General features: G+C 36.0%; 1 protein-coding gene across 2 annotated transcripts in view; it reads left to right on the forward strand.

Annotated features, from left to right (window-relative positions):
- Nucleotides 1–23839, forward strand: part of ALCAM (activated leukocyte cell adhesion molecule) — a 211354-nt gene that overhangs the window by 160744 nt on the left and 26771 nt on the right. For both annotated transcript variants that reach the window (XM_025375048.1, XM_025375049.1), the window contains exons 4-12: nucleotides 4471–4535; nucleotides 6062–6149; nucleotides 7117–7299; nucleotides 12771–12898; nucleotides 14461–14593; nucleotides 18063–18175; nucleotides 20510–20645; nucleotides 20754–20887; nucleotides 23480–23612. In XM_025375048.1, coding sequence (XP_025230833.1) covers nucleotides 4471–4535; nucleotides 6062–6149; nucleotides 7117–7299; nucleotides 12771–12898; nucleotides 14461–14593; nucleotides 18063–18175; nucleotides 20510–20645; nucleotides 20754–20887; nucleotides 23480–23612 — 1113 coding nt within the window. The remainder of the gene's footprint in view (nucleotides 1–4470; nucleotides 4536–6061; nucleotides 6150–7116; nucleotides 7300–12770; nucleotides 12899–14460; nucleotides 14594–18062; nucleotides 18176–20509; nucleotides 20646–20753; nucleotides 20888–23479; nucleotides 23613–23839) is intronic.

The raw sequence follows: 23839 nt of genomic DNA on the forward strand, positions 1-23839 counted from the left end.
GAGGAACTATTTCTACCTGATGAATGAGACTTCGGTCTATTCAACATTTCAAAGTTTTTCATGATAGTTTGTTCACGGAAAAAAAAAAAAAGGGAGTAGTGGCTCCAGCTCTAAAAAAAATTTGAAAACCACACCCCATGCCAATTGCAAGTCTAGTCTACTCTGGTGGTTCTCTGTGGTATTGGGGACGCGGAGTCTGCTCTGTGGTACATATGGACCAGGTCTTATGATGATGGGCCGGGTTTCGTGACTTCACACAGAGGTATTTCAGAACTTTTATTTGGATTCCTCCCATTTGAATACTGTTCCGACTGCTTTATCAGAATTAAGTGTCTTTGCTTTCACCCTCCTCCTAAAAGTCATTCAACTTAAAACTAAAATTTTGGGGGGTGTCGAGGGGCGAAGATGCAGAAAATGATCTGTTTAACAATGAGATCCACACCAGATATTTCATTTTGATTATTTAAATATAAAAGACACCTTTTGCCCACAGTAGTTTGCTTGAAGTACTTCATGATTTATGAGGGGTGATTGCTGACAAAGTACTGGGAGGAGCAGTTTTGAGTCAGCACGACCATTTGCATCTGCCTTCACTTGCTCGCCTCTCTTACTAAATTGAGCTATCCTATGTGTGGGTTTTTATAGTAATACTAGAACGCTGTGGGTGATACAGAGCAGTTGTGCCTTCTTCACTACATTCTCACCTTGCTATGAGCTGGCTGGATGCCAAAAAATACACATTTTAGTAGTTCGCTGATTTTTAGCTTCTCTGAAGTCTAATGTTCATAGCTCTCACTAGCAATAGTCTGGTTATTAGAACAAAAGGAGCTATCTATTTCAGTATATTTCTTTCTGACCACTCCCCAGCCCCTTACCACAATTTCTTTCTTCTCCAGCTATAAAATCTCCTGTGTAACTCTGCAGATGATATAAAACAAAAAGAAGTAGAGGGAAAAGTAAGGGCACTATTTATGAAATGTTTTAATTGGCACTAAATATTACATGTAGCTTAACTTTTCACTATATATGATCAGCCCTTAATGGATATTAGTGAGAGCCCTGCAATTTATTTGGTTGAAAGCCACTATCCATAGCAAGTTAACACAGGAACAGAAAACCAAATACTGCATGTTCTCACTTGTAAGTGGGAGCTAAGTGGTAAGAACACATGGACACATAAAGGAGAACAACACACACTGGGGCCTTTCAGAGGAAGGAGGGTAGGAAGAGGGAGAGGATCAGGAAAAATAACTAATAGGTACTACTAGGCTTAATGCCTAGGTGATGAAATAGTCTGTACAACAAACCCCCATGACACAACTTTACCTATGTAACAAACCTGCGTTTGTACCCCCGAGCTTAAAACAAAAGTATTTTTTAAAAAATCATTTGAGTCTTAGCATTATATATCATTGCCAAGATATTGGCACATACTACATGTTGCCATGAATATCAGCTGCCTCTGTCTCTAACACACGCATCCATGCACACACACACACACACCCCTTGTAAACTACTATCAGATTTAGAATAAACATGGTAAGATATTTTTAATCTCCCTATTCTATAATTTTAAACTACTGTAGTGTGGCCCTATTATAGCTTCTAACTACTTAAGATAGCCAGATCAGCAAAAAAGAAAATAAACAAGGCATGATTTTTCCATTTGATAAATATTCAGTTGAGTGATTTAGAGAAACTCAGTCAAGAAGATTCAGAAGCAAAATTTGGCTTAAATCATTACCCTTGACTAAACTACTTTAATGATGCAAGTAAATTTGTAGCATTGCTTTTCCTTTCAATTATGTCCTTGGTTATGAATCCTTGAGTCATGTTAAGATATAATTCACACAGACTATTTTTTAACACTTTGGAATCAATAGGCAATTTTGCTAAAATAGTACATGTCCTCTTTTATGGTCCTCCAACTAATACCCATCAATTGTTACAACCTAATATAAAAGAAAATTACATTCAAGATACATAGTTAATATAGAGGGCTCGAAACAAACATTTAAGGAGAAAATAACTCAGGAAAATGAAATAAGTATTACCATTACATTCACAATACTCACTGTGACCCTCTTTTCCAAATAGAGAGATGAATCATAATGTAAACAGGATTAAACTTTAAACATCCTTTCATCGGGTTTCCTTAGATTTGCTACAGTTTCATTACATTGAAAAAATAAAGAATTTTATAAAGCATTTATGGCAAGAAAACACATATGACCAGGAGTAAAGGACCAAAGATCGAAATACAAAGTGTTTATGATTATGGGTGCATTGATAAAACATCACAGGGTTTATAAAGCAGAGTAAAGGTATACATTTTCTATTAGAGAAAGAGTATGTGCTCAACAGTCTTGATATTTTACTTTGGTGAACTGGAACGTAGTGAAACTTGGCAAAGCGACCTACCACATCTGTGTATTTAGAACCTAAATTTATGGGGAGAATTGCTGAATATCACCACTTAATCCAGGGATAATACTCTTGAAGGAGAAACTAAGAATGTCTTGACCTTTTTTTCATTCATTTTGATTCTTGATTAGCCACATAAATTAACTGCATATTTTACATCTATTGAGCTCTCAGAGAGGGTGTCACTAAATAACTGATTTCAGTTTCCAGAAAACTTTGACTTACTTACACCCCAAGAATTTTATTTTTGTTTAAATATTTCAGATGCATCCTTCTCTCAAATGTATTAGATATATTTGCCTTTTTAAGACATGGATTCCAAATAAGATTCAGTGTTTCATCAATAACTCAGAGTTGCAATTATGAACATTAATAGCATTCTATTAGAATAGCGATAATGACAAGGTTTACTCTGTTGTGAAAGACTTTAACCCCCACACAATATGTTTCCCAGAAACTGGTGTCTATTTTGAGAAGCTTTTATTCTTGATCAACTTTTTATCATTTTATGGTCACCATCCTACTAATCAGGTCGTCAGGTGTCACTTCTAGTTTGTGTTAACGTTAATCGCCTCTGTTGTGTCTTTCTATTTTTCTAGATTTATTTTTTCTATTGTTCTATCTTGTTTATGTTTTGTTCCCAATCAGTGTACTTGGAAACTAGAAATCATCACTGTGAAAATTGTACCTGTGGAATTACATTTCTAGAATTAATAGTTAAGTAGGCCCTCTTATAAAGTACATGAGTTTAACACATGGGAGGATTTATTATTTTTGTTCATTATTCTAATATCTAATATAAAACATATATATGAGGGGAAATTAACTCTAGATAGTAACCTAAAGAAGGTTATATTTGTTTCTCATACAGTCTAAAGATATTCATTTTGCTACCCCAGAGACATTTTGTCATTTTCCTTGTTTTCTGTAATGATCTGGGGAGGTAACATGTCTAATAACTGAATTACAAATTGAATAATAATTATACAAAAGCCAAGTTTAGTTTGGTAATGAAAATTAAAAGTATTAGTTGGTAAACAATAAGACTATAAAAGAAAAAGTAGCTGATTGTTTAAATACATTTGTTTATAAGAAAATAAAATAATTTTGGTCCATGAGACTCACACAAATCAGTGACAATGAGGCAATATACTTTTTGTGTAAACGAATTGTTGGAGCTATTTAAAAAGCGCAAAATCCATCATTGATAAAAAATAGCAGCTAAGAATAAAATAACTTAAAATCAGTTTAAGTAATAAATTGTTACTGCAACTTTTAATCAATTGCTCCTGAAGTTTTTATTAAAATTTATGTTTCTTAGAACTTCCTATATTTAAAATATTTTTGTCCATCATCTCAGGTTCCACATTTGAAAGATTTTCTCACATTTACAGTTTCATATTGTGACTTGGCTTAAGAGGTAAAGTTAGAGATATTTCAGAAATTTGGGTTTATAAATTCCTTAACTTGCTTTCTATTTCTCATGATTTTAGAATAGTGTTTCTCAAACTTTATGGTGACTGAGAATCCCCTAGAAACTTGTTTAAAATGTAGAGTTATGGGATTTTGTTTTTCAGGAATTCTGATTCAGTAGGCCAAATAGGGCTCAGAAATCTGAATTTTAAACAAGTCCCTTTGTGATTCTGGTTCATGTACATTAATGTCTTCACTTAATGAGCTGGAAGTTACTGATAAGTAAGAAGTGCTCATGGTACTCAATTAGAGACAATATATCCTATATAGGATATATCCTATTCCCTGTTTCACTATCAAATCCATATTCACTATTTATAAAGCATTCAGAAAGCATTATTGATATTTTATTCAAAGGAATTACAAGCACTGAAAATAATATTTAAGATAGTAAATATTTGAAAGGGATAGGCCTATAGATTCCCTAAGTCCAGATTGTATAATGAAATCTATTTTTATTCTGTTGCCTATTCTTCTGTATTGAGTAAATGAATTGTTTCTGCTGTAAATCAAATCACAGAAGTCCCATTTTTCTTACATATGTACTTAAAATCTTTCTCTGCTTAACTTTAGAGCAACCATCTAAACCTGAAATTGTAAGCAAAGCACTGTTTCTCGAAACAGAGCAGCTAAAAAAGGTAAGAATTGTTTTTGATTAATACCTTTATTTAGCCCAGTGTTGTAAGTGCCTTCTTCTGACCTTACATTCCAGGACAAATGAGATAGGCTTTGCTCTTGTGGAGGTGACAGTGTTGCAGCTACCAATCAGAAATTATGCACAAGGCACAGAGTACAACACACTCACAGTCTCAGGTGACCAAGGGGACATCAAGGAAGGTGGGGTCATTTCTGAAAAGAGGAATCTTTCTTATTTGAATTAATGGATTAACAGAAGGATGAAGCCAATTGGTGTGATTCATGCCTGTAAGCCCAGCAGTTTGGGAGGCTAAGGTGGGAGGATCACTTGAGCCCAGGAATTCGAGACCAGCCTGGGCAGCATGGCAAGACCTTGTTTATAAAAAATATTGAAAAGTTAGCTGGGCATAGTGGTCCCAGCTGCTCGGTAGGCTGATGTGGGAGGATTGCTTGAGCCTAGGAGGTCAAAGCTGCAGTGAGCCGTGTGGGCACCATTGCATTCCATTGTGGGTGACAGAGCAAGACCCTGTGTAGAAAAAATATAGAGAGAGAATGATGAAAGTTGAATAGATTTTTGCCAAGCCAAAGGTAGAAAGGGCTTTCCAACAATATGAAATAACAGGATATGAAAGACAACGGTGTGTTTGGGAAACAGCAAGTTTTGGCATTGATGAAACTGGGTGCCAAGACGGAAAGCAAGAAAGGATTGAAAGAGATCAATCTGGAGAGGCAAAGAAAAGCTGGATCATGACAAATCTTACATACTAAATAGGGAGTTTGGACTTTATTCTGTTGACAAATTAAACTATTGAAAGATTGAAGTAAAGAGGTGAGATCAGATTTGAACAACGCGTTCGCAGATGTGTGAAGGGAAGCGGTATTAAAGTGGGGGACAAATTTGGAGTTCCATATTGAATAATAATCTAACGAAAATACCAAAGTTTTCCTTTGCTGGGAGGTGGAAACCCAAGTCCTACATTCTTTGCATCAGATTAAATTTTACTGCATAAAATTATTTGATGAATACCAAATATTAAAGTTAAAATACATTTAAAGAAAGTGAGGGGAATTATAGAGCATGATAATATATATCATCTTGAAATATATGTAGTATGAAATTAGAGAGGCAGCCCCATTTTAACACCAAATTATTCTTCCATATGAAGATCTATGATTCATGGTAATAGTCAATGTTAATAGAGTAATGTTATTTGGTTAATGTTAAAAATGAATAGTGTCAAAATGAATTTGGCAATGCTTTCAAATGAATGTGATTTCATAATAGTGACACCATCTATTGCACATTTAAAAATGATCAAAACTATATTTTCAAATACAGTTGTTAAACATATCTTTAAATGACATTGTTTTTATACCAGAGAGCATATATTCAGTCTTTTGTCAGTGTTGGAAAATAAACGGGTCAAGAAACCTTTGGAATAATTCTGCATTGCCTGAGTTTCTGGAGTTTCCAAATTGACAGCCCCTGATTGACCTGAGGGAGTAATATTGCTTTTTTATTTTGCAGTTGGGTGACTGTATTTCAGAAGACAGTTATCCAGATGGCAACATCACATGGTACAGGAACGGAAAAGTGCTACATCCCCTTGAAGGAGGTGGGTATGAGGGCAGGGGGACAGGGAGTACATTCAGAGGACCTGTTCTGACTTTTTTTTTTCTAAGTATTCTTTAAGCCAGTGGTCTTCAACCCTTTTGGCACCAGGAACTGGTTTCATGGAAGACAATTTTTCTTTGGATCGGAGTGGGGGGATGGTTTCAGGATGATTTACAGGCATTGCATTTATTGTGTACTTTATTTCTATTATTATTACATTGTGATATAAAATGAAATAATTATACAACTCACCATGATGTAGAATCAGTGAGAGCCCTGAGCTTGTTTTTCTGGAATCAGACAGTCCCATCTAGGGGTGATGGGAGACAGTGACAGATCATCAAGTGTCAGATTCTCATAACAAGTATGCATCCTAGATCCCTCATATGCGCAGTTCACAACAGGATTTGCATTCCTATAAGAACCCAATTCCACAGCTGATCTGACAGGAGGAGCTCAGGCAGTAATGTGAGCCATGAGGAGTGGCTCTAAATACAAAAGAAGCTTCTTGTGGTTGCCCACCACTCACCTCCTGCTGTGTGGACTAGTACCAGTCCTGGGGGCTGGAGACCCCCACTTTAAACTATTCAGGATCTAAATATGTTGCCCTCTTTTGAGCTGTGACTCTTATGCTCTGTTACTTTAAGTATGTACTAAATTAATACGTGATTTTTTAAACACTTTCAGCCCTTGTACAGAAGAATCAAGAGCAGAGAAAATAATTTCTGTATATGGCATGACTAGAAGTTAATTAAAGTGAGTGGGAAATAGGATTCCAGGATTCTATTTCCGTGTCTCTGATTCACGGTTTTGAAATGACATCTAACCTCACTACATGTCAATTTTCTCTCCTGCTAAATACAGTTAGAAGGAAAAAAAAACACTTTTCAAAGGTGTGGTGCTGTTTCGTTAAGGATTGTGATTGTCAGATGAAAGACCCTATCATCAGTGTTCTTTATTTTCTTCAGCGGTGGTCATAATTTTTAAAAAGGAAATGGACCCAGTGACTCAGCTCTATACCATGACTTCCACCCTGGAGTACAAGACAACCAAGGCTGACATACAAATGCCATTCACCTGCTCTGTCACATATTATGGACCATCTGGCCAGAAAACAGTTCATTCTGAACAGGCAGTATTTGATATTTACTGTAAGTTATTCAATACATAATTATGTTATTTAATGTATTAGAAATAATATTCCAATGCTATTAATCTTTGAGGTCCCAATCCAATTACTCTTTGAATTCGGCTTCCAATCCGCACCCCAAATTGATGGCACCCAAATAATCTCTTCCTCTTTAGGAGACCATAGCATGAATAAACATGTATCCATCCTACAATACCTTTCACTCTCTACTTTTTATCTATAGCTGTCTCTTCTGAATTCCACTACACACTAAATTCCTTAAAGATAAGATTTCTAACTGATCATTTTCTGGATGAATGACAGACAAATATAGACTTATGACTGACTGGCTTTCTAAATAAGAGATTACCATTTTAATGAAAAAAAGTTATTTTAATAATGAGATCAATTGCATAAGTTTGATAGGATGTTGTATTACAAGACATTTTACTTAACTAAATCATGTATTTGAAAAGGAGTATTTGTCTACAAAGGAATCTTCATGGTCATCTGTTTTAACTTCATTATTTTAGTTAGTAAAGTGAGGCACAGAGTCTTGCCCTAAATTAGCTGTAGATATTAGAATAGAATTGTTTTCTCCATTGCTGTGCTTTCCTTGTAAGACAGGTGCCAAGATAGTCTAATGATTAGGAGCAAAAATGCTGGCATTCTAGTCCCAGCATTATCAATTACCATTTCTTGAAAAGTAGCTTAACTACTCTACATCTCAGTTTTCTTACTTTGAAATGGGAAAAATGTAATACCTAACTGATGAGTTGTTATAGAGAGTAAGTGAAATCACAAATCAAAAATAGCATACTACATCACACATTAAATTGTCATTATTAAGTACTTCATTATTATTGCTATATGGTCATTATCACAATATAAACATAGAGCTGAAGATATTTGGGGGCAGGGCCGGGCGCGGTGACTCACGCCTATAATCCCAGCACTTTGGGAGACCAAGGTGGGCGGATCATGAGGTCAGGAGATCAAGACTATCCTGGCTAACACGGTGAAACCCCGTCTCTACTAAAAATACAAAAAATTAGCCAGGCGAGGTGGCAGGCGCCTGTAGTCCCAGCTACTTGGGAGGCTGAGGCAGGAGAATGGCGTGAACCCAGGAGGCAGAGCTTGCAGTGAGCCGAGATAGCGCCACTGCACTCCAACCTGGGCAACAGAGCGAGACTCTGTCTAAAAAAAAAAAAAAAAACATATTTGGGGGGAAAATACAATAAAGGATTTTCTCCTTATTATTATTAATTTATCTAAAATTTTTGTGATACTGGCATGTGTTCTAGAGTAATCTAGCTCTTCTACATCTCTTTTAGAGAAAAGCCAAGAATGCCTGCTGAGCCTTTCGAGAGTATCACCTCACCTACATTTCTTTTTTAGGTTCCCTAGGGCACAATATCTTACACGGGAAAAAAGGTGAAATTCTTCCAAAGTTGCCCTAATATTAAAAAGTAGTTTTGCCTTAAACTTGGGAAATAAGTTTCAACTTGATTTAAATCCAAGAAATTAGTATATCATTATGTATAGCTTATCTAAAATCAAACTTTTTTTTTTGGTGGGGGGTGAGATGTAGTCTCACTCTGTCACCCAGGCTGGAGTGCAGTGGCGTAATCTTGGCTCACTCCAACCTCCACTTCTTGAGTTCAAGTGATTCTCCTGCCTCAGCCTCCTGAGTAACTGCGATTACAAGCGCGTGCCACCACACCCTGCTCATTTTTGTATTTTTAGTAGAGGTGGGGTTCCACCATGATGGCCAGGCTGGTCTCGAACTCCTGATCTCAGGTGATCTGCCCACCTCAGCCTTCCAAAGTACTGGGATTACAGGTGTGAGCCACCATGCCCGGCCCAGAATTCTTTCTGTTAGAAATATCCAGTTGGAAATGAACCATATTGGTGTAAGTGTAGGTGTACAAGACAGGAGAGAACATCAAGATAAGTAATAAGAATTGGGAAACTGGCTTCAGAAGGAACAGAAATATCTGTGAGTGTGAGGCATACAGAGTTGGGTAGACAGAGAAATCCTTGAATGGATGCGAAGAAAATGATTTTATCATGCAGGCTGTGTAAGGTGCACTTGGCATGGCTTTTAAGAAGCCACAGTGTACGCAGTGCTGAGCTTCATGGTGAAAACGCGAAGCAGGAAGAAGCAGTTTAAGACAGTCCTCACGTTCAAAGAGTGTACTACTCCAATAGAGAAGCAAAACACCTACATCAGAAGGAAATTGCCAATGCAAGATTGTAAGGGTAAAAGCCTCAGGAACTCAGTATTAAGAGTCTTGAAGGCTCAGGTGCCCGAGGACAGTGGTTCTCAAACTGTAGTGTGCGTCAGAAGAACATGAAGGACTTTTTAGAGCACAGATTACTGCACTCTGGCCTTGAGTTTCTGATTTAGTGGGTGTAGGAAAGTTCTTGACACTGTGCATTTGTAACAAATTCCCCGATGGTGCTAATGGTGCTGATCTGAGGACTACAAGTGGAGAACCACTGCTCTAGGAAGACTTCAGAGAACAGAAGGAGAGCGCTAAATGGAAAGGAGAGACAAGTCCATTTCAAGAAAAAAAAAAATTGGCAAATTCATATGAGAAAGCTTGAGAAAAATGTACCAGTCCACTCCTTTCTTACCCTATTCAATCAGTAATGAGGTTTTAGAGAATCTAGCTCTTTAATCTTTGTTTTTATCTGATTTCTGCCTTCTGACACTGCTTACGTTTATGCCACCATTCCTCATTGCCTGTATTTCTACAATGGATTTCAAAGTAGTATTTTTCCAATGAATTGCAAAATAGTATTTATCTTGTCTGCCCACCATTCTCTGTTCACCCCCAAATAAACTGCCCTCCAACCTGAGGCCAGATGTATTTTTCTAAAACACAAATGTGATAAAAACTTCTCAGTGACTGCCCAGAGCTCTCAGATTAATATCCTTTCCCCTCCCCGCACTGCAGTATGCCTTGAGTTCGTTTTAGCCATGGTCCTAGGTAGTGCTCAGCCCTCATCACTGCCTGTATCCACTGTGGTCTGTTCTACTTTCCTGATTCCTTCTGTAGAGTAATACTTACATGGCTATGCATATGCTGTCGTCTTCCCACCTTTATCATTTAGCAAACACCCATTTATGTGTCAAAACCCAGCTCCGGGGTCAGTTCCTACAGGAAGCTTCCTAATCTCCTGTATCGATGGCTACCAGGATCCCTATGCTTGTGTCACATGCAGGTTTTATGTGGTCATACTCTTGATTATTAAGTTTGGTATGCTTACAAATAGAGGAAACGTTCATTGAGGCAGGGTTTTAAACTTTATAATTCCAGCACTTAAGGCTTGCACAAAATAAATGCCAAACAAATGAATAAATGAAGGACTGTAGGATAAATAAATACATGAAAAGAAAATTTCAGTAGACAGTGTTAGTTATTTTGTAGGGGTTTATGTAGCAGAGTAAGAGATAAGACTCTCACTTGAGCTGGGTTCAAGCCAAATTGTGGATACCAGGCTAAGGAATTTTTATTTTTAATCTTTATATATTGGGAATGTGTAACAGATTTTGAGTATCATTGTAATATTCAAAGCGCTACCTCAGAAAACTGATTCAGAGGAAATATATATGAAAGGATCAAAAGGAAGGAGACTCAAGGTGAGGAACCAAGTGAAATTTGATGGCATTGCTTCAGGTGTAGGTTAATTAGGACATGGATTAGGGAAGTGTAAGTGAGAATAGAAAGGGAGAATCAGACCCAAAATATATTGTAAAGTATTAATCATCAAGACATGGTGACTGAATGGATAAGAGAAGGCAAAGGAGAAAGCCAGAGTAATGGGCAAAATGATGATTTACTAATGGGCAGAGTAAAATTCAAAGTCGGGGCAAAGGCAGAGCAAGAGATCATTAATTTTGAGGTAAGCATGTTAGTGGACATGCAGAGTTACTGTCAAAATGCAAATGGGTTACATTAACCCTTTGATGACTCTCTAATACAAAGCAGAGCCTGTTGAAAAGGGAACACAGAGAAGTGGAGTTTTAAAATAGAGAAAGAAGTCGGAGATGGCCATCCCTGGCTGTTCTGTTGTGTCAGCCTTGATCAGAGATGTGCCTCAGTGACATGCCACAGGCCAAACCTGAGCACTAGTCAGAGAAAGGCCAAGTAAGAAAGCAAGAGAGGCCCAGAAACAGAAGGTCAGCAGGGCACCAAAACCAAATTGTATTCACTTTTCAACCTCACCGGGAACTGCTGGTTAGAAAACTACTGCAGGCAAATCCAGAAAAACAAATATGAAGTATATTACATCAATCACCATTTAACCTCAGAATACACTGGACAAATATTCAGAGATGCCCAAGCATAGAGAAAAGGCAAGGAAGCAATCTGTAACAACCTTCTATAACAACCTTCTGTAACAACCCTTTAAGTTTTTTTTATCTGCACTTTATTTATAGAAAGGTAAATAAATGACCACAAGACATAGAACAAAGCCTCCAAAAGTATAACTTACTCATTTCATTTGTTAGCTAATAAAAAAAAAAAGTAGGTTTTTATAGATAATTTTTAGTGTCACCAGCTTGGAAATATAGACACATGCCTCAATAATTATTAAGTCTTGTGGAAAACATTCTGTAAAACATACCTTGGCATTATATGATTTCAAAATTTATTATTCACTGTATTATCCAGCAATATAACAAATGGATACGTTAGTGGATCATTTCTAACTGCCAGCACCACTTCATTTTATTTCCTGTTTGCTAGATATGGTTCACTGTATCCCGCATTCAATTTCATTAGCATTCTACTATTGAGCAGTAGCCTGTGCTGAAGCATACCCTTTAGCCCTATTTTCTCCATAAATATGACCAAAATGGAATGAAAGTTGCATCTTGGCTCCAGTGAACAGGACAAAATTATAATACATTTACAGTCCTGTCAATTGTGTCAAGGGTCTCCCTCAGTTCATAGGATTCATCTTTTTTTAAGCAGATCTTCTCTCCTGCATGCAGGAAATGCTTGCTGGTGTTAACTCATGTCTCCTCTTTTTATTTCATATGAAGTATTATTATGCAATATGAGTACAGTGGTATCTAATAGCTTTAGCTGCTTGCTAGCTGAATTTTGTCCTTCCAAACTGTATGATTCGTGTAATATATAATTAAATTTCCCTATAATAAAGCCATGCAGTTTGATTGTTCCTATGGTCTTTTATACATAAAATAATTACCACCATTCCTACCTCAGTTAAAGACATTTTACTAAGAAGAAATTGATTTTGATGTAACAGGGTTTCTTTGTAGTGTGCCCTAACTGAGATTAGTACTTGTATAGCAAGTAGCTATTAGCTTCAATCCTTCTATAAAAAGGTATATTTAAGCAATTACCATTACTAGCTTCTTGAGAAAATTATGTATAATTTAGTCATTTACATTGTATGCACAGAGTAATGTGGTACTTGACAAAAATGGTTAACTTGTGTCTGTAACTCTTACAGATCCTACAGAGCAGGTGACAATACAAGTGCTGCCACCAAAAACTGCCATTAAAGAAGGGGATAACGTCACTCTTAAATGCTTAGGAAATGGCAATCCTCCCCCAGAGGAGTTTTTGTTTTACTTACCAGTAAGTGCTTAAGTATTACTTGAGTTGAATGACTATCGTTTTATCCTGTTGTTTGACTTCCGGCTGACATGAAGAATTGTTCTTACATGGATAGATGAAGTGAGAAAAAATATTATTGCTGGGGACAAGAGACACCACCTATAAAATTTCATGTGGAAGCTTTTTCTGCACCTGCCAGTGTTCTCGCTTTTTTTCTCAATGCTGAGAGATTTCAAGGACAAAGAGAAAAAAAAAAAAAAGTCAACCACAGGAAACCATAATTGCAAAAACTTAAAATTTAATTATCCAAATCAACTATAAGAATCTGCTCGTCAGAAGCAGATAACTACAAAATGAAAACTGAAGACAGTGAATGAATTGATGTGGATTCTAAATCTGCCCACAACATTGCCCTGAACACACCTCTAACCCTCTGAAGTAGGGATAGTTCTGTTGCACGTTATATTTAGGATAGTGCTATGGCTCTTTTTTTTTTTTTTTTTTGTCATTATGTATAATCTTGAAATGCCATTTCCTCAACTTTTTTCCATATCATAGTTGAAGGAAATTATATGCATAGAGGATACTTTGGAAAATTCGTCTTGGATGTGCTCTGCATGTCATAAGGATGTGGAAACAGACAAGGAGAGAGCTCTGTCTGAGGATGCCTGTTTGCACTCCTGTAGCTTTGTGTTTGACATCACTTTCGCATTGAGGGAAGCCATATGCAACTTAATGTTGCATTTACGGCAGGGATGTGCTTACAAATTTCATCTACCACAGTACTCATTAGTACTTAAGAATATCATTCACTACATTATTCAGAAGACTAGTATAAGTAATTTCTTTATACTGACAGAAAACTTTGTTTCTCCTGATAAATTAATTGCTGTTTTTATTTCATTTGCAAAGGAAAATTTGAAGCTAATTCGGTTTCAGCTTTGGCTATCAGGGATGACACAGCCAAATTTGTGTCTCAGTTTTTGCAATAATATCTGCTGAATATCTTTCTTTGTTAACATATATTATTCCTATATCATCTATATTTTTCCTAGTCTTAATTTCTTAATTTCTTTTATTTTTCTTTTGTCATTTTTTCCCTCTCTTCTCTCTCCTCCTTTCCCCTTTCTTTCTCATTCTTCTCATTTCATCCTTTCTTCCTTTTTACTTTCTTCCTTTCTTCTTTCTTCCTTTTGTGTTTTTTCTTTTAATCTGGATATATGCCATATTTCCTTTTAAGCTGCCTCAAATATTTTTGTCAAATTACATAAGGCATAAATATAAAAATAAAACATTGGACTTTTTAAAAATGTACTTGAAACTCGAGCAAAAGCCATGATGTCAATAAAATAAACGTCATCAATAGAAAATAAATCAGCTCTCAAATTCCTTAGATCCAAAATATCAATTATTTGCCCAGGAATCAGATGTTGGTAACACAAACTGTACTATTTTTGTGTGATGAATGAAACACATTCCCTTTTTTAATCTTACCTGATAAAATGCTATCTTCATCAAGAAATACAGCTGTTCTCATTGTAGCAATCAAGTATAATCATCTGACATTTTGCCTCTATCAAAAGGGACAGCCCGAAGGAATAAGAAGCTCAAATACTTACACACTGACAGATGTGAGGCGCAATGCAACAGGAGACTACAAGTGCTCCCTGATAGACAAAAAAAGCATGATTGCTTCAACAGCCATCACAGTTCACTGTAAGTCACTTACTTCTTCATCAGCAGCTTCACTTCAAAGGCTTCAAATAGCTTAATGTAGCTATCTTTTCAAATAAACTGCAGGTATATCTTTCTTAAATAACTTGGTTGCAATAGATGAGGTAGAGAGAGCATCAGGATAAGCTCAACTTTGATCCAGATTTGCACTGCAATATTGAAACCTTGCATGGCTCTGATAACTGCAACATTTGGCAGTGGTACATCTCCATCTTCTTTCTAAGTGTCTTCAATTTGTGGTGTCAATAAACAATATTCATATGGACCTTAAAGGAACAACTTCGCATATTTTAAGAAAACATTTCCATGTTCTTGAAGTACACCAGCTTTGCAGTTGACCCAGCATTATCATTTGTGTTACAGAATAAATTTAACACCCAAACTCAGGCAATACAAAGTTACTATAGACTCAGTTTTGGGAACAGGAAGTAGAGATCGTTAGAAGTTATTTATTGGCTAAATGTACTCTATATAGAGGGACAGGAAATTTCTGGAAACAGAACTTCTTGAAAATCACTGTGGACATAACTTTTTAACTTTTAATTTGCTTTTGATCTCCAAATACTCCAAAAGTTATATTTGCCTCGGTGTAACATAAAAAGACATACATAAATACCAGACACTTAACTTGAGTTCTTTATGTTCTAATTCATGACAGTCCATATTATTGATGTACCTGATAAATCATGGAAACAGTAAACTAATTTATACCACACCCTGGTGACACTAGAATTCAGAGTGCTTTGAGCAAATGTCAGTCTTGCTTGGAGGTATATTACAAACTTCCTAATAAGTCCTTTGCACTCAACAGTACCGTTAATAAGGTTTCCTCTAGACATTATCCACTACAATCCTACTGAGTATAAAAAGACTTTAGAAGTTGTCTTGAGTACATAGTTCTAACTCTTTCATTTGACTCATAATACTTTAAAAACATGTGGGATATGAGCTAAAATTTTGAGAGAGATACAGGGGGGTGCATTGGGGAATAAAGCAACCAGATGGTTGCTTCTGATTGCCTGATGTTGGGAGTGCTCCCTTGGGAGCCCTGTAAAAACAGTGGACTGTTATGCTCACAGCTGGGCCATTTCTCCATTTGCTCCTTGCTTATGTTGCTTGGGTTTGAATGTGTCTACCACCAGGGGCTAGTTACAGAGAAAACAGTAGCCTCCAGTATAACAATATTATCCAGTCCTGTTCCATAAAAATAAAATAAAATAATGAAGAGAGAGAATATAGCCAGCAGATAGGACCACATGTGGAATAGCTCTCTATTATCATTGTTCATGATGTCTTTGGGCCAATAATCAATGATCTAGTGCCTTAGAGATGGTGTGATGTGCCTATTTTTAAGAGATGCAAGGTACGCAGGTCTCTAAAAGAAGAGGGCACTTGTTTGTTTACTTGTAGATAAGGCAGGGAAGGATAGATAGCAGACTGACAAAGCAAAAGACTTGGTTGCAGCCATATAGTGCCTACGTGTTTAGCTGTGATGGGGGGAAATTAAACAAAAGTGTGTAAAAGTTTAATTGAATTTTAGTGCATTTAATTAGATTTAAGTGCATCTTGGTTTTGACAGGTAGACTCTAACATTGGATTTTAACTCTATTGCTGACTCTATTGCTCCTCAAAAGCTGAAAAAAAGTATTTCAAGTAAATCAACATCTGATTCTAAATTATATGGAAACATAAAAATCCTATTTTTACCCACTTATCTTTGATTGCTTGCTTATTTTCCAGAAACAAGATTTGTTTCCTTTTCAAACATGTCTAAAGGAAGTGTGGGTAGAGAAGCATCAACCCATTCTTGCACATGTTTGCAGAATAGACTGCTCATCAAGTCTCACAGCCTACAAATTCCTAGTTGCTGATGAAAGTTACTATTTCCCTGCCAATATGTGCACACATAAAGTCTTCATCAGAGCTTACAAAGTCCATCATTGTCCTGTAAAATTGTTTATCTCCTCTCTGGAAAATTAGCTATCCAGCTAACAAAAACTTCTAACTCATCCAGAATAAAATTTTTATCTAAATACAATTCACCCAAATATTCTGAGGAAACTCCACTTTTCTACATGATGGTACATGGTTTAATATTAATGAGAAACTGAGAAAATATGCTCCTTCCCTTCATTCATTCAATAGTAGTGTTTGAGAGTCTACCATGTGTCAGGCACTGTGGCTATATCAGTGACAAACTAAGTCACAATCACTACCCTCATGGTGCTTTCAGTATGACAGGTGAGATGAACTTTAAAAATGATGTTGCAATCAACAAATTGCAATTATGACATGCAAAATCAAGGAGAAATGCGGAGTGTAATGGCAAGTCTTCATACTGTAGAACAAAGACACAACTCCCAGTGTGGCAAGCATGGTCCTCTTCAGTCTAGTCTCAATGAACTGTATGAGTTTAACTTTCATGAGTTACCACCACTTATACCCAATTACTCACCATTACAAAAACTGCCAAGCTCTCGCATCTTTTTGCCTTTTCTTATGTGACCAAAGTTTTCCTTACATCTTCCCCTATCAAAGTCCTTCTCAATCATTTGAGGCCACGAACATATAGTGTTCCCTTTACAAAGCCTTTATTACTGCTTTGAAACCCAGTTTGGCTCTGTTCTCTATACTTCCATTAAGTCTTCGTCTGTACCTCTGTTTCTAGCCTGCCTTTCATCTTTCAACAAATATTTCTTGAACTCCAAATCAGTGTCAGGCTTGCTACTAGGTGCTGATTTCATGGACTGTGTGTTATAGTTAGCATAGTACCTCTACCTCATTGACTTGTAAGCTCATTATTTATCTCTGCATCTCTCATCAGTGCTTGGGACATAGTAGCTGTACAATAAATACTTGTTCAATTGAGTTTGAATTTTCTTATACAGATCAGACTATGACAGTAAAATTTTTATGAAAATTGTTTTCCATCAACTGGATGAGAAATGGAATCGCACTTTTTAAAAATATCTGCTACTATAGTCAATTCTCTCTGAAGAAACACAACTACTATCTCATGGTATTTCGATTTATCACCTGCTGTCTAAAGATGCTTGATTTTCCAACATTTATGCCTTACCATCTCTTTATGTAATATTTACCTAGTCATCATCTTTCTTTATTTTCTTCCAGAAGTGACTTAAGATTTTTTTTCTTAAGGTGATAGAACCAAGGGGAATATTTATGTCCCCTCAAAATATCAATCATGTTAACTGTAAATAAATGGATAATCAATTAGATTGACCATTCTCTTGTCTAAACTAGTCTCAAAGCTGGCTTGAAAAACCAGGCTAATCATGCTATAGTCCAATTATTTCAGTCCTATAAATCAGTTCTGAATGTTCAAATGCAGTTTGAAGAAATGTATTTTCTTTCGTCTTTTCTTCTCCAAAATATTTTGACTATTTTACATTTCAGAGTTAGCATTTTGAACAGATTTTCTCCTTCACAGATTTGGATTTGTCCTTAAACCCAAGTGGAGAAGTGACCAGACAGATTGGTGATGCCCTACCCGTGTCATGCACAATATCCGCTAGCAGGAATGCAACTGTGGTATGGATGAAAGTAAGTAATATTTTTGATACTACCCTGCTGTTTGGATTGATTTATTTTTAGGTTTCTTACGCACTTTATATTGTCTTCAAGTAGATACATTCATGGATGTGTTTATATACCAGCTCGCTCTCTCTTTCTGTGTTTCTGATAAGATAAATAAAATAACAGTAAAATTTTAGAGGTGCTCATCAACAGGGTGACATCCATAATTGGTGTTCTGAAACTTAGTTTGGGGTGTTATGTCAATTATGTGTATATACTAATTATACACACACACCACACACATGTGTGCACATACAAACATAGTTATATACCACCGGGCTTAACAATTTACAGTGTGTTTTTGCCCACATTATCCTTATGTGATATTTACAACAACCCTGTGAAATACAAGGATTATTATTTTCCCACATTATTCATATAAAGAAATTGAAGGAAAAGAAATCAGAAAGCTCATAACTGACAGAGACTCAAGGCCAGGCCTTACTGAGTATAAATACTATGCTTTGATAAGACACCTTTTTTGTCTCTCTGCTGCTGAGACCACTCTTAAGTTTCTGAAAACAGATTCCACTGGATCAAGAACTCCTAGAAAGAAATCCCTTTTATCCCTGAGCTACAGTAGAATACCTAGAACATACTAGGAGTTAATTCAGTATTTCCTGAACAAGTGCTTATACTCCAGTAATTGTCTGAAATGTAGGCCATTGGCTATCCTTTTAGAATAAGGAAGTGTGACTGATAATTGGCAATCTGAGACAAGGTTATCACCAAAAGAAAAGGTTGTGTGTGATCCCTCCACTTAAACCCTTGGCTAGTATATCCAAACTCCCAGTGCATTTGTTACCAGAGCATGACATGTGACAAGAACCCTTAACCCTTGATGGGTTCAGAAAACACACATATCATTTGAAATAGGAGTTGAGAAGAATTACCTTTATAAGAAACTGTGGAAAAATATTTTTTCTAGAGTTTCTTTTTAATGGAAATATATTAATGAAATTATTTTGTATTGCTTTACTGCCTGCCTTTTGATCCCTTTTAGCACTCGATCCTCTGTTACTTGTTGTGTTACTCTGTGAGCTCAGTTTCTTATTTTACTCTCTTTCAGCCACAGCCTCATCACAACTTGTTCACTAAAATAAAGTGCCACTTCCTATGCTGCAATCTAGCATGATATGTATATAGTAATCAGTGATCACAAGGCTAGACACGTTCTAGGCCACTAGACTAATTCATAATCATTTGAACACTCATTGCATATTTTACTATAGGACTAGAGAAACTAAGTTTACTGTGGCTTACACTGTTTTTACATCAACTGCAATCACTGTTATGAATTAACTGTCATGAACAACTCATATATTCAAAATAGTGATGATCAGTATTCCCTGATTATTGGTTAGTTAATGGGGAGTGGGAAAAAATATCCTAATGGACAAAGACCACATAATCTTAGGATCGTGCCTAGTTGCCTGCTTAGGAGCATTTCAATTCCTGACATAATGGGATTATTTTCTGTATATCAGGCAAGTTTTTAAAATTAAATGTTACATTTCCTTTGTTCATGGAAATTGGAATAAAAGCATTGTAGAGGGCATCACATGGTGAGCGGGCAAGAGCATGCCAGCTCAGCTCTCTGTTCCTCTTCTAATAAAGTCACCAGTCTTATCATAAGGGCCTCACTATGATAACCTTATCTAATCATAATTACCTTTTGATGATCCCCACCTCCAAACATTATCAACATGTGATTTTAGTGGATTAAGTTTTCCACACCAAATTTGGGGAACATATTCAAACCATAATACTCTATAATAGGTCCCCTGTGTTGATAACTGTATCAACAGTTTATGTGTTTGATAAGTGTATGAAATGACTTTCTTGCATGTATGCTCATCATTGATTAGGTACCGCAAGTCTCCATGTCTGTCAATCCTATATCACCTACACGTACTATAAGGAGTAGGTACTATAAACTGAAAACTCCCCTTAATGTAAGCACAATATATTATTTGTATAATTAAGTCCTCAAAACAATTTAATTATGGTATATTATTACCCCACTTCACAAACAATGAAACTTAATTCTTAAACGTTTATGAACACTCTCCAAATTATAAATTCAGTAAATGAAAGAGCCTGAAATAAAAATCTGGCATTTCTGACTCTAAAACTACAAAAGGAAAAGGAAATCTATTTTGAAAGCATGTGAAGTTAAGAAAAAGAAGTTTGCATTTTTATTATTCCCAGAAGAATCGTTTTAGGCTTAATTATTATCTAATAAATACATTGAGAGTTTTAATTCTGCCACATGAGGTAATTTACTTTTTATTTAATCAGGATAACATCAGGCTTCGATCTAGCCCGTCATTTTCTAGTCTTCATTATCAGGATGCTGGAAACTATGTCTGCGAAACTGCTCTGCAGGAGGTTGAAGGACTAAAGAAAAGAGAGTCGTTGACTCTCATTGTAGAAGGTAATAAAATACTTGGGCACTAACTCAAATTATTCTTTGAGAATTTTATACCTGGTTTCTTTTATGATCTCAGTTCAACATCTTATTTTAATTGTAATGATATTTTAGGCAAACCTCAAATAAAAATGACAAAGAAAACTGATCCCAGTGGACTATCTAAAACAATCATCTGCCACGTGGAAGGTTTTCCAAAGCCAGCCATTCAATGGACAATTACTGGCAGTGGAAGCGTCATAAACCAAGCAAGTATTTGTCTTCTTGTTACATGCGGCACTTTGTCCAATGTGTTTTTTTTTTTTCTTCACGAACTTACGCTGTAGGTTGGTTTGTTACCACATAAAATTTGCAGTACATGCTCAGAGGAAGCTTTTGCTAACTTCTTAATTTTCCCAAAGGAAGAACATGGCTCAAAGAGAAATTTTATCCCAGGGCCATGGAGAAGGGAGGAACCATTGTGTCATGGTCAGTATCTGTTTTTGGAACCATTGTGTCATGGTCAGTATCTGTTTTTAAAAGAATATAAATTGGATATTACTTCATGATCATTCATTCCTGAAATTTGAGTGATTAAAACATTAAGATATACACTTTTCTGCAAAATAAGCTCATGCATCTCAGTATAACTGGGCTCCAATACTGTGCTCAATTTATGCACTTTAAGGGGTATTTCTTCTTAAAACTATGTCCTTTTGTAGGGATGGTGGAGAACAACAGTTATTGCTTATGAATGTGTGGTCTGACATGCCTATGCAGTGCCAAGGCCAGAATAAGGCAAGCTACATACATAGTGTCTAAGATGTACCCTTCTGAACAAAAAGGTCATAAACCAGACCTTATTACGTATACCTTTTTATTTTAGTAATAGTAAAGGGTTAAGGATTTATTAACACTACCTGTTATTTTCTCTTACTATTAAGTCTTTGACCCTCCCCCTAAAAGAAAGATGAGAATCTGGCCTATACTGGAGGGATTCAGAACTGTAATCCCAGTAAATTGCCAATCTGCTTGGGTTGCTGACATACTTGTTAATTCCATTGTTCTCTACAACAGTCTTCATGTCTCCCTCTTCTCAGTATAATCAGTAAAGGCCTCTCAGGAGCACCCAGAGGTACCACTGGATTATTTGAATCTTCTGTGCTGCTTCTCAGATTTTGACCCAGTTGAAATTCGAGAAGCCATATATAAAGCAAAGAGCTGCAAATTAATTTTAAGTTACAATCTCCACTCTTCCTCTGTCCAGGGAAGTTGGGCCACTGTCCCAGCTTATGCCGTGCAGTTTTGCAGTGCAAAGTGGATTTTGGCTCTTTCAACTATAGGTGATGCATATATAGCTGCTTAACTCTAGTTATGGAAAGTCCCCAAAAGAGTAGGCACACTTGAAGTGAATGACTCCTGATTTGGTTAAGTGTGATGGGGACACACAGTGAGAAAGCATGTAAGAGGAAGCAAAGAAGCTCTGGGCTCCTTAAACTTAGGAAAATGCAGTTTTCTTGATTTGTAATAAAGACTTGAGCCATCTAAATTGCAGACAATGTGCAGATCTGTTTTTAGCATCAAAAATGATTGCTTCTTTTCTACTCAATTGTTTTTGCTCTCTAGTTCAATTTAAGTGATAAATGCAGCAAAAAAAGAATCTTTAGGTACTGGTGATACAGACATAGAACACAGAAACATAAGCACACAGTAAATTTTTGATTAATGAAAAGATACGAAGATTTAAAAGACCATCCTAGAAATGAGAAAATGTATTTTGTAGAGTTTAAAGTAACAAAAACAAAGATTCAGCGAGAAAGTCAAATGAAAACTCCTAGTAGGAAGTGAAAAAATAGCAGGTAAATTTACTATGAGGGTAAAAATAATAATGCCATCTTTCATTGTCAAGGAGAAAGATTGATTCTGGCCCACTGGGTGATATGCTATTTTTCTTGTTCTAGGTTTGTGCTGATGCATCCATAATCTTTTATTTGTTCCCTCTCAGATTTATGGTGAATCTGTTATTTTACAACTACAAGATGTCTCTGCCCCTCCTCCACCCCCAGCAACTAGAAGATACCCAAAACATGAGACTAGCTCTTGTCCTCAAGGCACTTACCATGTAGTTGAGGAGAAAGCAAACAGTATAGAAAGAGAAAAATGTAGGGAATGAGTTCATAAGTTGACCAAGAAATGAGTGCAAGTACATCATTTGCCTCAACCATGTTGGGTTTAGGAATCAAATCCTAGGGATGAGATTAAAGTAAATTGCATTTTATATTTGAAGAAATTAAATGCAGTGATTACCCTCATTAACACCTCACAAACATTAGATGGACAGCAATCACTGAAAAATCATCCATCCTCTGTATTTACAACAGAAAACTTCAGAAAAAAAATGGTTTTATGTACCCATGAACAAATTATACATACATATGTACTTTGATATAATGGTTTAAGATAAAGGAATTAATTCCCACAATGAAGAACAGTGACTAAATTTATAAATAATTAAATTTATATATTTACTGACAGAAAATTGGTCATTAGATAGTCACCAATTATTTTGAAACAAGTATCATCAGGCCAAAATATTGAGTAAACCTGAGATTCTATTTAAAAATAAGAGTTTAATTAACTTAATTATTAGAATTCACAAAAACCCAGAAATTTCATTATGGATTTACTAACCTTTGTAGATATTCGCATACATGAGTCTTGATCTATGATCTTACATAGCTTTTGAACACTAGAATGCTCTACAGAGCCCCACACCTATCCTATTACATTCATTATTACTCTTTCCTATGCTTTTTAATCCATTTTCATTTCTAAACCCATCTTTTTTCTTCTTTTTCCAGACAGAGGAATCTCCTTATATCAATGGCAGGTATTATAGTAAAATTATCATTTCCCCTGAAGAGAATGTTACATTAACTTGCACAGCAGAAAACCAACTGGAGAGAACAGTAAACTCCTTGAATGTCTCTGCTAGTGAGTATTTTATTTCTGGCATTACAAAAGTAAGAAAATTTGAAGTTATTCTTCATTAGTTTAAAATCTTCAATTCCATCTTCCTGTACTACATTATGGTAAGTTTTATTTATTTATTTTGCATTTGGTATCATCATCATAAGGTTATTTTTTCTTTTTTCCTGGTGTCCATTCTTGTACTATCCTTGTCTTGACAGTTAAATCATTTCATGTTTTATGGGTCAGAG

This window comes from Theropithecus gelada, chromosome 2, assembly GCF_003255815.1.
Source record: "Theropithecus gelada isolate Dixy chromosome 2, Tgel_1.0, whole genome shotgun sequence".
NCBI lineage: Eukaryota > Metazoa > Chordata > Mammalia > Primates > Cercopithecidae > Theropithecus > Theropithecus gelada.